Below are 18,832 nucleotides of genomic sequence, written 5' to 3'. Positions count from 1 at the left end.
GAAAAAATTGGCAAGACCTGCCATGTCTACGTGGACGACGTCATAATTTTTTCAAAATCGAAAGAGCAGCACGCTCATGATAGTCAGTGGGTGCTGCAGGCTCTTTGTGATGCAAACATGAGGGTTTCGATAGAAAAATCTAAATTTTTCAAAACAGAAGTTGAGTATTTAGGCTTTTGGTTTCAACAAGGGGTATAAAAACGTGCCCAGAAAAGATCGGGGCAATTAAGAATTACAAACAACCAACCAATCTGTTTGAGGTTAGATCATTTCTTGGACTATCCAGCTATTACAGGTGTTTTATAAGGAATTTTGCTACAATTGCTAGACCCTTAACAGAGCTGCTCAAAGGAAAAAATGGTAAAGATAAAGCATCTCAGTCAAAAAAAAGTTCAGATCCAGTTTGATGAAAAACAATAAATGCCTTCAACAAATTAAGGGAAATTTTAATATCAGAGAACGTAATTTTGCAATATCCAAATTTTGAGGTGCAATTTGCTGCTAACGAAAAGGAATTACTTGTGATTGTGTGGGCTCTAAAGACACTTAGGAATTATTTGTATGGTGTGAAAAATCTTAGCATATTTACTGATCACCAGCCTTTGACTTTTGCGGTTTCGGACAGAACACTTACGCAAAGATGAAGCGTTGGAAAGCTTTCATCGACGAACATAACGCAGAGTTGCACTATAAACCAGGAAAGGAAAACTATGTGGCAGATGCTTTGTCGCGACAGCCAATACATGTTTTGGAGGAAGACGTACCCTCGGATTGTGCAACCGTGCACAGCGAGGAATCTTTGACCTAAACAATTGACACCACTGATAAACCGGCGAATTGTTACAGAAACCAAATTATAATTGAGGAAGATGAATATCCTTCAAAGCGAATTCTTATATTGTTTGGGAAGAAAACCAGATATGTTTTTAATATTGTTGATAGGCATAATCTATTGGACTTGCCTCGGGATGCGGTGAACGCAGATGTGGTGAATGCAATTCATTGCGAACTACCGATTCTTGCCCATATTCAACATAACCTAGCAGAGGTATTTCCAACTACAAAGTTTGTGTATGCAAAGAGGTTTGTAAGAGGGTTGTATGATATATTGGGCCCTAATGAACAAAGGGAAATTGTAGTAACTGAACATAATAGGGCGCACAGAGCCTCTCAAGAGAACGTCAAGCAAATGTTAAATGACTATTTCTTTCCAAAAATGAGCAAGTTGGCGAGGGAGGTGGCTTTAAACTAAAATTTGTTCACTGGCAAAATATAATAGACATCCGGTGAATCATCCTATTGCCAGCACCCCGATTCCTACCCATCCTGTCCAAATACTTCACATTGATATTTATTCTACGGACTCGAGGCATTACCTAACTTGTATTGATAAGTTCTCAAAGTTTGCTATTGTACAACCAATAGACTCGCGGACAATTGTAGATGTTAAGCCAAAAATGTTGCAAATATTGAATTTTTTTTCGGGTACAGAGGTGATCTACTGCGACAATGAGCGATCATTTAACTCGAACACAATAACGTCAATGCTATCTAACTATTTCAGTATAGAAATTGTGAACGACCCTCCACTTCATAGCACGTCAAAAGGTCAAGTGGAAAGATTACATAGTACTTTAGGGGAGATGTCCCGATGTTTGAAAATTTAAAAATAAAGGTAACAACAGATCTAGTCCTACTTGCTACAATTGAATATAATAAAACAATCCATTCCATGACAAACGAAGCCCCACTCAATCTTTTTCACTCTGTATTAGGCAAAGAAAATAAAATAATAAAAAAAAAATTTAATTTAAACGGTTTTTTTGAAAACAATACTTACATGAAATAATAATAATACTAAAAGCTAGAAAATAATTAGGTAGGTCCTAGGTACTAGTAATCACACTCCTCACCAAACTAGGGCGTTGATCAGGCAATTAAATAAAAGCGTTGGGCGCGTGAAATTTCTAAAAATGCGAGGAGTAGCATAACATGGTTAAGGTTCAGTTGGTCTTATAAATTACTATCAATAGAAATTTTACGCGTCCAACGCTTTTATTTAATTGTCTGATCAACGCCATAGATTGATGAGGAGTTTGATTACTAGTACCTAGGACCTACCTAATTATTTTCTAGCTTTTAGTATTATTATTATTTCATGTAAGTATTGTTTTCAATAAAACCGTTTAACTTAAACAATTTTTTTCAAATTATTTTATTTTCAAGTTTTTAGTATTTATTTAATTGACTATTATTTCTCATTGTATTTAGTTTATTTAGTGACTCATTATTACAAGGACTTTTTCTTTACAATTTGTTACAATCTAAGTGCTCAATACATAAACCTTCCAGAGACTTTACTCGACTCTGCGCCACGTATGCTTGTCCCTTCTCCAACTCCAAAATATTTTAATGTCACTTCTACCGGACTGTATGTAATATATGTTCAAAATAAGGACCTAGCGGCAATTTTTTTTTCATAGGTCGCCTTCTATTCTTGTATGTATTATATGTTCCAAATATGAGCCAAATCGGACCACAAATTGTGAATAACTCGATCCTTGCGCCACCTAGCGGCGATTTTTTTTCATAGGTCGCTTTCTATTCTTGTATGTATTATGTGTTCCAAATATGAGCGAATTCGGACCACAAATACGATTTTTGTCAATATCTCGATCTAGCGCCACCTAGCGGTGATTTTTTTAAGCATTCGTTGAAATTTGAAGCCTCTAGCTTTTAAAATGGGGCAGTAATTACGAAAAGTTTCTTATCTGAACAATCGGTTGTGGGGGATATATACTATATATACGACCGATCTCATCCATTTTTTCATCTTAATTCTTTATTCTTCAGTCGTCAATCCAATAATGAACCGGAAGTCCACCATCTTCTCTTTTCTTCCTTTACAGTGATGTATTTTTGCTTATTCTATTATTTAGTTGACATGGTTGCATTTATGATCTTACAAGATAACTGTTTTCGGTATCGATTCCAATTTTTTTGTTCTACCAAGCTTATCAACTTTTGATGGCATTATAGGGCTTGACCTTTTAACAAAGGTTAACGCAAAAATAGACTTGAGTCCGAAATTAATAAATTATGATTTGCGTACAGACACAATTTTACTCTTGGAACGTGCTAAAAATTCTAAAAGGGGAAATTCCAGAAGAAGTATGGGAAAAATTATTAAAATGATTAAAAGCCAAAAAGAAGCATTTGCCGACCAAAGGAAAAAACTGTCGCTACGATTCGAACTACAGACCAAGACCCGGCCTACTCGAAATTTTACCCCTATCCAGGGGAGGCGGTAGACTGTGTAAATGACGAAATAGAACAGCTTTTAAGGGCTGGCATAATTAGGCCATCTAGGTCTCCACACAATAACCCAGTATGGGTAGTTGACAAAAAGGGCACTGACGACAAGGGAAATAAAAAGAAACGTCTTGTCTTAAGCTCCGTAAGCTTAACTCCAAAACAATATATGACAAGTATCCCATTCCTAACGTAATGGCAATATTGTCAAATATGGGGAAAGTGCAAATTTTCACGACCCTTGATCTTAAATCAGAGTTTCACCAGATAGAACTAAAAGAGAGTGACAGGGAAAAAACTGCATTCGCGATAAATAATGGCAAATATGAATTTTATCGAATGCCATTCGGGCTCAAAAATGCACCAATTGTCTTTCAGCGAGCCATCTATGACGTGCTTAGGGAACAAATTGGCAAGACCTGCCATGTCTACGTGGACGACGTCATAATTTTTTCAAAATCGAAAGAGCAGCACGCTCATGATAGTCAGTGGGTGCTGCAGGCTCTTTGTGATGCAAACATGAGGGTTTCGATAGAAAAATCTAAATTTTTCAAAACAGAAGTTGAGTATTTAGGCTTTTGGTTTCAACAAGGGGTATAAAAACGTGCCCAGAAAAGATCGGGGCAATTAAGAATTACAAACAACCAACCAATCTGTTTGAGGTTAGATCATTTCTTGGACTATCCAGCTATTACAGGTGTTTTATAAGGAATTTTGCTACAATTGCTAGACCCTTAACAGAGCTGCTCAAAGGAAAAATGGTAAAGATAAAGCATCTCAGTCAAAAAAAAGTTCAGATCCAGTTTGATGAAAAACAATAAATGCCTTCAACAAATTAAGGGAAATTTTAATATCAGAGAACGTAATTTTGCAATATCCAAATTTTGAGGTGCAATTTGCTGCTAACGAAAAGGAATTACTTGTGATTGTGTGGGCTCTAAAGACACTTAGGAATTATTTGTATGGTGTGAAAAATCTTAGCATATTTACTGATCACCAGCCTTTGACTTTTGCGATTTCGGACAGAACACTTACGCAAAGATGAAGCGTTGGAAAGCTTTCATCGACGAACATAACGCAGAGTTGCACTATAAACCAGGAAAGGAAAACTATGTGGCAGATGCTTTGTCGCGACAGCCAATACATGTTTTGGAGGAAGACGTAGCCTCGGATTGTGCAACCGTGCACAGCGAGGAATCTTTGACCTAAACAATTGACACCACTGATAAACCAAATTATAATTGAGGAAGATGAATATCCTTCAAAGCGAATTCTTATATTATTTGGGAAGAAAACCAGATATGTTTTTAATATTGTTGATAGGCATAATCTATTGGACTTGCCTCGGGATGCGGTGAACGCAGATGTGGTGAATGCAATTCATTGCGAACTACCGATTCTTGCCCATATTCAACATAACCTAGTAGAGGTATTTCCAACTACAAAGTTTGTGTATACAAAGAGGTTTGTAAGAGGGTTGTATGATATATTGGGCCCTAATGAACAAAGGGAAATTGTAGTAACTGAACATAATAGGGCGCACAGAGCCTCTCAAGAGAACGTCAAGCAAATGTTAAATGACTATTTCTTTCCAAAAATGAGCAAGTTGGCGAGGGAGGTGGCTTTAAACTAAAATTTGTTCACTGGCAAAATATAATAGACATCCGGTGAATCATCCTATTGCCAGCACCCCGATTCCTACCCATCCTGTCCAAATACTTCACATTGATATTTATTCTACGGACTCGAGGCATTACCTAACTTGTATTGATAAGTTCTCAAAATTTGCTATTGTACAACCAATAGACTCGCGGACAATTGTAGATGTTAAGCCAAAAATGTTGCAAATATTGAATTTTTTTCGGGTACAGAGGTGATCTACTGCGACAATGAGCGATCATTTAACTCGAACACAATAAAGTCAATGCTATCAAACTATTTCAGTATAGAAATTGTGAACGACCTTCCACTTCATAGCACGTCAAATGGTCAAGTGGAAAGATTACATAGTACTTTAGGGGAGATGTCCCAATGTTTGAAAATTTAAAAATAAAGGAAACAACAGATCTAGTCCTACTTGCTACAATTGAATATAATAAAACAATCCATTCCATGACAAACGAAGCCCCACTCAATCTTTTTCACTCTGTATTAGGCAAAGAAAAAAAAATAATAAAAAAAAAATTTAATTTAAACGGTTTTATTGAAAACAATACTTACATGAAATAATAATAATGCTAAAAGCTAGAAAATAATTAGGTAGGTCCTAGGTACTAGTAATCACACTCCTCACCAAACTAGGGCGTTGATCAGGCAATTAAATAAAAGCGTTGGGCGCGTGAAATTTCTAAAAATGCGAGGAGTAGCATAACATGGTTAAGGTTCAGTTGGTCTTATAAATTACTATCAATAGAAATTTTACGCGTCCAACGCTTTTATTTAATTTTCTGATCAACGCCATAGATTGATGAGGAGTTTGATTACTAGTACCTAGGACCTACCTAATTATTTTCTAGCTTTTAGTATTATTATTATTTCATGTAAGTATTGTTTTCAATAAAACCGTTTAACTTAAACAATTTTTTTCAAATTATTTTATTTTCAAGTTTTTAGTATTTATTTAATTGACTATTATTTCTCATTGTATTTAGTTTATTTAGTGACTCATTATTACAAGGACTTTTTCTTTACAATTTGTTACAATCTAAGTGCTCAATACATAAACCTTCCAGAGACTTTACTCGACTCTGCGCCACGTATGCTTGTCCCTTCTCCAACTCCAAAATATTTTAATGTCACTTCTACCGGACTGTATGTAATATATGTTCAAAATATGGACCTAGCGGCAATTTTTTTTTCATAGGTCGCCTTCTATTCTTGTATGTATTATATGTTCCAAATATGAGCCAAATCGGACCACAAATTGTGAATAACTCGATCCTTTCGCCACCTAGCGGCGATTTTTTTTTATAGATCGCTTTCTATTCTTGTATGTATTATGTGTTCCAAATATGAGCGAATTCGGACCACAAATACGATTTTTGTCAATATCTCGATCTAGCGCCACCTAGCGGTGATTTTTTTAAGCATTCGTTGAAATTTGAAGCCTCTAGCTTTTAAAATGGGGCAGTAATTACGAAAAGTTTCTTATCTGAACAATCGGTTGTGGGGGATATATACTATATATACGACCGATCTCATCCATTTTTTCAGACAACAGTATGTGCAATGTACGAAAGCATATGGTGAAGTTTGAAGCTTCAATCTGATAAATTGAGGAAGATATGATAAAAATCCCCTTTTTTTGAAATATCGGTTGTATGGAGGATATATGCTATAGTGGTCCGATCCAGCCGGTTTCGAAAAATGTCTAATCGGACACCTAAATACACCAGCTCCCTAAATTTTATCAAGATATCTCAAAAATTGAGGGACTAGTTTGCATACAAACAGACAGACGGACAGACGGACATGGCTAAATCAACTCATCTCTTCATCCTGATTATTTCGGTATACTTAATGGTGGGTCTATCTATTTTCCTTTAAGGACTTACAATTTTGAGATTCGTGCCAAAGTTAATATACCATTTCATTTTCATGAAAGGTATAAAAACAATGCCAGCGAGAGCAGCGGAACTTCCGATAAACGTAGAAATAGATTTTGGCGAATACAAAGTATTTGATCAGCTTGCCGTACTTGAAGCACCATAGTGTGCAAAATAGACAACTTATTGAAAGCCTTTACTCACATCTAGAGAGAATAACAACAATTACCATTATCAGCGCCTTGGTCATTATCTTGGGAGTCGTGGTCGCTTCCATATTTTTCTGGAAAATTAAACAAAAACATCCGCAACGATCCGCAAAAATATTAAATATGGCAATAGATAAGGCACTGGGAAGAACTTGGTGGGGGAAGAGTTATCGCCAGTTACGCAATAAGAAGGTGATACCCATGCGTTGTGTAAGAATCTGTTTTTGCTAACGATAGCTTCTGGTGAATTTTCGGCGGAAGCTAAGTACTAAGCATTCGTAAAGATTCCCACGATTTGTGTGGGAATCGGTTTTTGCTGATTTAGCGTCTGTTGAGCGTAACGCCTTAGCGGCAGCGATAAAGCAAACAAGCACAGTCGACAGTGACAACAACAACAACAAACACGATCGTGGCAGCGCCAACGGGGAGGTTAGGGCTAGAATTAAGTTATGTCAGCTTTAAGTAAGTCAGTCTTCGTAAGATACTCAACGTAAATAAATGCATTTATATCATTTGCATATGGAGTAGGTGGCCAAAAATACTGACAGTAGAGATATCAACGTGAAACTTTGGTCACGACTGTACAAATATGTGAGAATTATTTTTTCATAAAATTAGTGCGGGTGATACCTTCATACCGACCCATAACCACCCACTTTCACAGCATGCATATATAGAGCAAGAGCCCGTGACGGCCAGGCCTTAGTTAAAGAATAAAATCTAAAAGTTTCTCTATGTATGTCCACTATACAGGTAAGAACGATTCCAGGCTATGAAACTTGGATCGCGGTGGATTTGGCAGGTAACAGGTAGTAAAGGTGTCTAAAATTGTGTCTTAAATTTAGTATAGTATAAAGCTCAATTTTCATATATTTTATTAGTGATAATATTAGAAATCGCCTCGTCCACAGGCAGACACTTAGTACAGTTCCAACCCCCTGCCAGACACCCTTAAAGTAGGGTTAATTTTAATTGTACTTTAGTTATATACCCCTATTCTGCATTTCGATTACGTTCCCGTTCTCCGCTCCGCTTTAATCGAAGTTTGGTATTCTGCATTACGCCGGAATCGTAAAGAGAAGAGGAAGAGCAAATGATTTTTCGAAATCATCTGTTGGTACGGAATGTGTGAACATTGGAACAAAATAAATTAAAGCAAATTTGTAAATAACACTGAAAAACGTTTATATTTTATTATCCACGCCATTTTGTACAAAAAAAAAAAGCAATAGAATATATTGCCGCAGTGTTATATTTTTTTGAGTGAAGTGCTTTCATAATTGTAAGTGTGTTTTTGTCGTTCTTTTGGCCAATTCCCTGCCGTGGCCACCAAGTTTTGTTAAAACGGATTCCTGCACGAATATAGTTGACATTTTCTGAATTTTAAGGATGCTAATTTCGTTGCACTGGCCTAAAATACTTTATAAAGGTTTATTTATTCCTTCCGCAAGGATTGTTTACGTTTTCGCTTCACCTTCCTCTACGCCGGCAGCTTGCTTTGGCATATAACTGGACCCAACGAAAAGACACAAATTATAGCTGTCTATTATAATGGAATCAATAGCCGCGGCATATTTGTGGAGTTGGAAAGCAACGCATACGAAAATGGCCAGACGAGAATGGAAAGGCAAATATTGCGACATTTGTGTAATCCATTTGAGATGAGTGACGAATTGTAAGAAATTGAACTTAAAAGTGGTAAAGTTTAAAGACTTATTCTCTTATTTAGGTTCAAAAAAAACTCTCGACTTAACAAGGATGCTTTCAAGTATGTGTTAGATACTTTTGCGGGGCAAATACGTCCAAGGACTTCGACATCGACATGTTGTTTTTGACCTGGAAACATATAAAAAACAATCATCATCAAGCCTTCTACGTTTCTTAACAAGTTTTACTTACATTTTTGTTAAAATTCTGTTATAAATTAATAAAAAAATAAAAAGAAAATATTTTTCCGCCAACTAATTTGCAACTTAGAAAAACGGAACTACGATCGAAATGCAGAATACAAAGAATCGAACGATTCGAAGTTGGATCGAAAGAGATTGGAACACAGAATACCAAAATTGCCAAATCGAAAAAATTCCAATCCAAGTCGAAATGCAGAATAGGGCTGATAGTATAAAACCTGAATTTTATATATGATACTTGGAGAACTATAAAACGATGTTTCCTCAGTAGCCAGACAGTTTTGATAGTTCCCCTGTATTGCCAGACACATTAAAGATCTAGTATAGGTGCGCGCGCGAGGGATATGTGCGTAAGCGGGTTCGAGTGAGATAGTGCGTTCGCGAATGAATCCTTAAATCAACCATCCAAAAATTTATTAATTACGGTTTAGAGCTTTGTAAGCTTAATGTAAATATTTAATTTTGCAAACAATTTTTTATACTGAAGGAGGGAATAATTATTGTGATTGTAAAACATTCAATGAAAAAGAAAATTATAATTATAGCCACTGAATACAAAGTAAAAAAATATTGTTTTGACGTGTATTATTATTATTATTATTATCATTAATATTATTATCATTATTATTATTATTATTAAATTCAAAAAAGTATTCAATTATTTTCATCGGTCTCGTCGATATCTTCATCATCCTCATCACTGCTACTTCTGTCTGTGGATTGGTCGTCGCCAGTATCTTCTTCTTCGCCATTTTCTGTAATAACTAAACCAAGTTAACATAATTACGAATAGTTTCAAATGTATCTATAATAATTTGACATCATAGTAATATACCTGACGAAGTTTTTAAAGAATCACTGACATAATTTGCTAGTTGATCCCCTTCAAACCATTTAAAATGGTATTGGTAATTTTCCATTACCCACCATTATTTTCTGGTACATAAGATGGATTTTGCAAGTGAGCATTGTTCCAAATAGTACAAATATAATTTGTTCGTAAAAATTGCTGTAATAGTTCACTTTTACAAGGTGGTAAACTGCTAGCGTCGGAATTTCGCAATTTTTTTCGATTAACAGCTTCATTCACATCAGAGACTGTTTACGATCTATGAAGATTTGAAGTCTAGCTGCATCAACATCAATGATATTACGAATATTGTATATATTGCATATAAATCTTTGAATAATATTAAAGAAGTTTTCTTGTTCATCTTTATTTTAAATTAGTTCACTGTCACCGATCTTAATGAAACCTTCCTGGAATTCATAACATTTTTTCAATAGTTTAGAAGTTTTTAATTTTCCTTTTCTGAATAATACAGGATTATAATCGCACCCTGTTATGCGTGCAATCCAGGTAAGCTTTGATAAAGAGATTCTACCAATTCTGCGTGTATCTTTGTTAGGTCCACGTATCTTAAGTGGTTTCCAGTTCCCGTCAGCATCCAAACAAACGAATAATTTTTTAGGTAGTACATATGAGCAAGCATTATATCAACAATGTCTGTATCAACACTTCCGATTACAATATTCGCTGGATAGTTGATGTTACACGCTAGAGCTGGATTCGATTCGATTTTTTGAAAAATGGATTTTTTCGATTCCATTCTCAAAAAAATTGCTGCTCAATTTGTTACACGGGTTTCACCGTTCGAAAGTTTCTTCTTCTTTCGTTAACTGGCGCTAACTCGCAAATCAAGAGGTACGCCTGGTTCTTCAATTGGTCCTCCCATAGGAGTGCGATTTTTAGTGTATTTGATACTGAAATATCATTATTTTTTGTGCTTTTTCAAACCAATTTATAATTAATTTATATTTACATATGGGCATTTCTCCAAAAAGGTCAACCACAGACAAAAAGTTGAAAGTCTATAAAAGTATGTTCTTTTAACATATTTTTAAAACAAATCTATTAAATTAAACTAATATAAGCCAATTTTACATTTATTATTAATACATATAGATATATTGACATGCAAAGCCGAACAAGTGCAAACGTTTTGTTTTGAACATTTCTCTTGCACTTTTTGTTTCTATCAATGTTCTTAATGAGAGCTATCAATGTTCTTAATAAGAGGCATTAAGCATTGAAATTTGCTCTTTAAACTCTTTGTTTATGTTTAAGAAATATGAGAAAAATGTAAAACAAACGATGCGATTGAATATTACGGTAAATTTCTTATTTGCTCGAATGTGTATTTGGATGTCGCGTTCAACCTTGAAAAATAGGTTTTCTTATCAGTTACTCGAAAATATTTGTACAATAAGCATCAAAATTTATTAGCAAATATAAATTCCTACCAGAAATTTGATAAAACAAATTTCGCTCGCAAATATTCAGCGCTTTGATCGTGGTATTTTATTTAAAGTGTGTCGCGTGCATCACCATAAAAAGGTAAGAATATATTAAATGACCGTTATGTTTTAAATTACCCCCTACTTGAGTATGTGAAACTAAAAATGTAATTTTGTATTATAGATGAGTAAAAACAACAGCGAAAATAATAAAGCAAAATGCAAAAAGTGGAGAGAGAAGTTAAAGGATGATGAAAACTATAAGTTAAAAAACAGGGAAAGAATGCGGAGTGCTAGACAAAAGTGGAGAGCTCTGGCTGAAGAATACGAAAATTTGATGGAAGAGAGGCGGGAATATAATCGCTTAAGACAAAAAGATAGGCGACAAAAAGTAAACCAACAAAATAGAACGACATGTGTAAGGGAAAACCCAAACTCGCCGTACCTATGTAAGCAAAGTTTGGCCAAAGCTGTTAAAAAGGTAGAGGTTGCGATGCCAAAGGATATGGAAAAAAGCGAAAGGTTCTCGAAGTCTTGGTCACAAAATATATGCTATCTATAGAAAAGTCAAACGAAAGTCATTCTCACAAGAACATACCAAACATCTTGGTTAGTGCCGTACTTGATTTTTATCAGAACGATAATATTAGTGTACAAGCTGCTGGAAAAAAAGACACAATAATAATTAACGGACAATTAAAAGCAAAGCGTTTTATGCTGATGACCATGTCTTAAACATATGAAGACTTAAAAAAAAAAACATTTTCCAAGCGAAAAGATGGGAAAATCCACTTTTTTTTAAATGCGACCTCGCCATGTGCAGTTGGTGAGTAAATTGCCACATAATATGTGTGTTTGCATGTATCATGCTAATTTTGATTATATTTTGAAAAGTTGTTCCAAAAATATTCAATATATTGCCAGAGATGGTGAAGAGTTCCTTCAATCTGTTTGCAGCGATATTCAAAATGAATATTGCATGACAAATAATTGTAAAAAGTGCCTAACAAATTTAAAGGACGAGCTTATTCCTCTTGCATATTTGGCTAATATAGAAGATGAAGTAAGCAGGAAGCAATGGCAAAAAATAGACAACCACATGGCTCTCTCTAGTACAACATCAACTGTATCTAACCTAATTTTAAATTTGGAAACAAAATTACCTTCTTTTAAAACTCATTTTTTTGTAAAAAGAGCTCAGCAGAAATATTTCGAAGAATCCAAAAATAACCTGAAGGCTTCTGAGCTCGTTATTCAAATAGATTTTGCCGAGAACTACAGGCTAACACACCAAAATGAGATTCAAAGTGCTCATTTCAGCTACCACCAGGTAACAATTTTTACTTGCGTAGCTTGGGTACATGGTGCTTCACAGTAGTTTGCGGTCATAAGTGGCAAACAGACACATAATATACATGACGCTTATATTTTTGTTTTGAGACTTTTCCGCGAAATTAGTAAAATTGTTGCCCAGTTTGTAAAAATATCAATATTTTCCGATGGATGCTGCGCTCAATTCAAAAATAAATACATCATGAGTAGTTTAAACGATATCATAAAAGAAATTAAATGCAGTTATGTTGAATGGAATTTTTTTTTCCAGTTCACACGGAAAGGGAGCCGTTGATGGAGTTGGAGCCGTCCTTAAAAAAAAGTCTGGCAGGTAACCAAATCCAAGAACTTGGTTTTATCCGATGCATTTTCCTTTTATGAATGTGCAAAGAATAATGTTAAAGGCATTCAAATTTACTTTATGTCAACAGCTCAAATTGAACATTTGTGTCTGCATATAAATTAGATGAAAAATGGAACAAAACAAAGAGTATCCCAGGTATAGCCAAATTCCACGCGTTTTGTTGCAATGGCCAACAGCTGACAGCAGCTAGAACTGCACCCTCTACCGCAAAAAATTTAAATAAGGCTATTTTTTAAGTTGATCTTTGTTACACATGTTTAGGATGAATATATCTATTTTGTTTTTCTTTATTAAATATATTTTGTTAAGTTTGCCACTTTTTTGTAATAAATTAATAAATTGAATGTATTGTCTTATTGATATAAATGTATTGTAAGAAAATGTCGCGTTCGACCTGTCGCATTCGAACCTGATAAAAACTGAATTAAAAAAATAAACTACTCAATATTTTTGAATAAAATAGAAAACATTATTAACATAACTAATGTTTAAATATTTTAAAATTATTCGCAATAAATTATTGCTTAAGGTTTCGCTAAAATCTGTGGTTAAACTATTATTTTATAAAGCTACTTCTGTTTTTGTAGTGAGCGTACTCCTTGGTTTTTCTTGAAAATTAACACTTGCCTAAAATCATCCTGAACACAAATTATTGTGTTAAGCAAGATTGTATAAGATTCATTATTTGTCAAAATAAAAAAGTGTTTTGGCATTTGCTTTTTTTCACTTTCAATGCGTACGAATGTCGCATTCGACACTGGAGAAATACCCATATATGTAAGTGATTCTTTAACAGCTTCGTCAGGTATGTTACTATGATGTCAAATTATTATAAATACATTTGAAACTATTCGCAATTAAGTTAACTTGGTTTAATTATTACAGAAAATGGCGCAGAAGAAGATACTGACGACGACCAATCCACAGACAGAAGTAGCAGTGATGAGGATGATGAAGATATCGACGAAAACGATGAAAATAATTGAATACTTTTTTGAATTTAAGAATAATAATAATACACGTCTAAAAAATATTTTTTTTACTTTGTATTCAGTGGCTATAATTATAATTAAATTTTTTTTTTCATTGGATGTTTTACAATCACAATAATTATTCCCTCCTTCAGTATAAAAAATTGTTTGCAAAATAAAATATTTAAATTAGGCTTACCCTAACCCTACTTTAAGGGTGTCTGGCAGGGGGTTGGAACTGTACTAAGTGTCTGGCTGTGGACGAGGCGATTTCTAATATTATCACTAATAAAATATATGACAATTGAGCTTTATACTATACTAAATTTGAGACACAATTTTACACACCTTTACTACTTGTTACCTGCCAAAGCCACCGCGACCCAAGTTTTATAGCCTGGGATCGTTTTTAACTGTATAGTGGACATACACAGAGAAACTTTTAGATTTTATTCTTTAACTAAGGCCTGGCCGTCACAGAAAATGGCGAAGAAGAAGATACTGACGACGACCAATCCACAGACAGAAGTAGCAGTGATGAGGATGATGAAGATATCGACGAGAACGATGAAAATAATTGAATACTTTTTTGAATTTAAGAATAATAATAATAATAATAATAATACATGTCTAAAAAATATTTTTTTACTTTGTATTCAGGGGCTATAATTATAATTAAATTTCTTTTTCATTGAATGTTTTACAATCACAATAATTATTCCCTCTTTCAGTATAAAAAATTGTTTGCAAAATAAAATATTTAAATTAAGCTTACCCTAACCCTACTTTAAGGGTGTCTGGCAGAGGGTTGGAACTGTACTAAGTGTCTGGCTGTGGACGAGGCGATTTCTAATATTATCACTAATAAAATGTATGAAAATTGAGCTTTATACTATACTAAATTTGAGACACAATTTTACACACCTTTACTACCTGCTACCTGCCAAAGCCACCACGACCCAAGTTTCATAGCCTGGGATCGTTCTTACCTGTATAGTGGACATACACAGAGAAACTTTTAGATTTTATTCTTTAACTAAGGCCTGGCCGTCACGGGCTCTTAGACTAATACATGCGCGATAGTTCGCATTGGTAAAATGTGTCTGTCGCAAATACAATGTTTAATAGGATTAAATAAAGAAAGTAAGGCTATTAAAAGATCTTGCATACATAACAATAACAAAACAACAAACACATACAAAAGTTTACATTTGCATATCGTGGACTGGATAAAATAATGTCGTATGTTACACGTGAGCACATATAACATTCGACAATAATTTATCAGGGTAAGGTGCACACGAGGATACGCGCCATAGACGCGTATTAGATGCTGCAGGCGAAATCTGTACGCTTTGATGTCGAACACATGTACTTGAATGGAGGGCTGCACACGAGGCGTAAGCTGCATGAAAGCGACAAAGCATGAAAGCTTCATGTAGCTAACAGATGTCTGCTTTGAGTACTAATAAAATTAGTGCACTTAGTCATGAGCCAAAAAATTGTTTATAAATGTGTATTTAGTCAAGTGCAGACAAATACTATGAGTGACTAGCACATAAAATAGAAAATACATACGAGTGCCCAGCAACACATATGTATGTCCCATACGTATGTATATGACATTGTTGAGTATAAACTGAAATCATAGTCGCTTTAACTCATTAGCATGTTGGTTTCGTATGTAATACACTGTATACTTCGTTTATTATCGGTTTTTATTTAGCGCTGTATTCAGTTTAGTTTCGTGTACATCGTTGTGTTGCTAACGTCAGAAGACTGATATGAGTATATTCATTTGATTGTACTGTTAGTCATACTGATTAAAATTAGTGTTTTCGTATAACACAGTTGACTTTCTTGCTCAATAAGACAATTGAGTACTGAACTGCTTCGTGGCTTATGAGCGGTTATTCATTTTACGAAGCATGACTATGTAAATGTGTGTAATACTAATTTTTTGGTTAGTCCACTAATAACCTTAACACATGAATAATTGCAGCTCACTGGTAGATAAGCGTACAGCAATGTTGGTTCCTGAGCGTACGTACGCTTGAAAAAAGCAAGAACAAGATGTTTGTTAAATTTGTTTGTATGACAATTTGTGTAATTAGTTAGAAAATGTTATTTTAGTTAATAAAAGTGCGTGAAAGGTATACTCCCAAAGCGAAAAAGAGTATTCAACCCCACAAAAACTTGGGTAGAGATTGTTGAAGCGATTAAAAGGCTAAAAAGTGTTGGAAACTAGAAATCACTTGTTTCTCTAGTCCGCGGTGGTGTAAAGTTGCCTTTCATAATTTACAAAGGCACGGGGATGCAAACAACTTGTAATACCTATTTCCTTTAGTATCGGGGACGGATATACCTGAAGAAATTTAATTTCCTATTTTTTCCAATAATTGCTTGCTTTTTGTAGCGACGTTCGAAAGTAGCTTCGTGTGCAGATCCTGAGGCGTAGAGAAATCGGAGCTACATATCATATCTTGTACGCGTCTATGAAGCTACGCGTCGTGTGCTTCTTGCCTGACGCTATCAGAAAACTGTCGCAAAACATAGTGACAGAAAGTTGCAGCTGATATTAACACTTTAGAATCTTAAAACTTTGACTAATAATAAGATACAGGGGCGTAGCGACGGGGGTTTTGGGGATTTATAGCCCCACCTTGCCTCCGGATCATTTGATTTTTTAGGTCATTACAATTAAAATATTTGATGTTTTATGTCTATGTTAATAAATTTCTTTATAATTCTGCTACATATTTATTTTGGTGATGATATTATATTTTTAATATGCAAGCATATGTATGTACGAATTGAACACTTATATATTTTAATCATATTCTGTTTCATAATAATTCTGCAATTTATTAAATATACAAATGTACATGTTAACTTTTACTATAATTTCATAAAGAAGTTTCCTTGTAAATTTGCCTAACGACCATCTACATACATATCAGAGAACAGCAAAAATCGAACACAACAACGTTCGGCAACAACGGCAACATGATCGTGTTCAATGATCCAACTTACTTAAACGAACATAATCGACATTGATTTAAAATCAACCAACTTATTGCATGTGTGAATATAATCAATTCAGGCGTTTGCTCGTTTGCCTCAACAGCGATTACATTCATCGGAATGAAAAGGCAAATATTTTTAACATTTAAATAATGTTAAATTTACAGCATTTTTTTTTTTAAGTACACATTTCCTATTTTAAAATGTAATGCAAATTTGATATTATTTTTCATGTGGAAAACACATTATTATAAGATAATATCTACATTTTTTGCATGTCAAAAACACATTTCAAAAATGTAAAATTCAAATTATTTGATAAATGAAAAATAATGTGTTTTTCACATTTAAAAATGTAAAAAAACACATTAGTGTTTTTTCCGTGTAAATATGACTTTGTTACATTAATTTTTTTTCTTTTCGATCAGTTTCTTTCTTTTCAATTTTATATACGTATACGTTAGATCTCATGCATAGGCTCAAAAAGCATGAATTCTACTTATTCCTGAAGGAGATACTTCGGTTTTTTTTTTTTTTATTAATTTATCTATACAGGAATGCGATTCTGTGGTTTTTCCTAATGTTCACATGTTGTTGAAAATCTTGTGTACGCTTCCAGTAACAACGGCAACGAACGAGAGATCTTTTTCAACTCTTAGGCTGAATAAAAACTATTTGAGAAACACGATGAGTGAAAATCGATTGAATGGCTGTGCATCACTAAGCATCCACCGTGATCAAATTGTTACCGTTGATGAAATTTTAGATGAAATGGCAAAGAAAAGCCGATGCATGCGCTTGAGTTTTTAATGTAACTTTTTTCATATGATATTCTAAATACACGTACTTTAATGTTAAAGCTAAATACAACATTTTTTTTATTTATTTAACTGAAAAAAAAATTTTTTTGAAATTAAATATTCCCAAAATACTTGCTAACATATTTTGTGCCTTTTTCTTTTGTTAAAATGCAGTTTTTAATTGTGAAAAATGTTAGAAAAGTTTCAACGAGTGGGAAAAATAGTCTCACTAGCAAAGTGTGAAAGCATTCGCCTCAGTGTTTCCAATAATTAAAAATTTAGTACTATAAAATAACAAACTTAACTTATTCTTATAAATTTTTAAAAAATTTACATCTGGCAATATATTACTTGACAAATTGTATCGCCTTATGTTTTGACTAATGTAAGAAAAGTAAGGGCCGAACGAAAATGATAGAAAATATAGAGGCTAGACGAAATCGTCAAGAGACGAATCATTCGTCTGAGATATCGCTCGCAATACAGAATGATGATGCCTTTAACTTTGATACAAATTTTATTTATGTCATATTTTTAAATCATCTAGTTTATTAAGAAATATTTCAATCTTTAATTGCAGATATCAAGTTTTTTAAGTAAAAGTCATTCAGCTGTGCAAGACTTACGGATCGACCACAAGGAAGCGATAGTTGTGCCATTTAGAATACCATAATATACGTTTTTGTTTCAAATTATAATGTAAATAGATATTTTTACTAGAGATAAATAATAACTCAATAAAATTCACATCTGAAATGGAAAATAATGGAATGTTGCCGTTTCTGGACACGGTAGTAATAAGAAATAACAACATAACCTTTGACTGGTATAAAAAGCCTACGGATTCCGGGAGGTTAATAAATTTTAACTCGAAACATGATAGGAGTATAATAATAAACACTGCCAAAAATTTTATCAGGCGAGTTCTCTCCATCACCGATAGAATATATCACCCGAAAAATATAAGCATCATCAAAAAAATACTTCAAAACAACGAGTTTCCGATCCACCTTATTAATGGTTATATCCACCAATTTTACGCTACGAATAAAAACAAAGAACAAAAC

At 34.0% G+C, this 18,832-nt stretch overlaps 1 protein-coding gene across 1 annotated transcript in view; it reads left to right on the top strand.

The window, feature by feature from the left end:
* The window catches only part of Lamtor1 (Late endosomal/lysosomal adaptor, MAPK and MTOR activator 1), a 318,543-nt gene extending 300,012 nt beyond the window's left edge, over nucleotides 1–18,531 (top strand). The window contains exon 5 of the mRNA XM_067788981.1: nucleotides 18,346–18,531. Within this exon, the coding sequence (XP_067645082.1) occupies nucleotides 18,346–18,438 (93 nt within the window). The 3' untranslated portion in view covers nucleotides 18,439–18,531. The remainder of the gene's footprint in view (nucleotides 1–18,345) is intronic.
* Nucleotides 18,532–18,832: the final 301 nt, after the last annotated feature.

Source organism: Eurosta solidaginis, chromosome 5 (assembly GCF_040869045.1).
Source record: "Eurosta solidaginis isolate ZX-2024a chromosome 5, ASM4086904v1, whole genome shotgun sequence".
Taxonomy (NCBI): Eukaryota; Metazoa; Arthropoda; class Insecta; order Diptera; family Tephritidae; genus Eurosta; species Eurosta solidaginis.
Note: the sequence above shows the minus strand (reverse complement) of the source record. Positions and strands in the feature narration are given on the sequence as shown.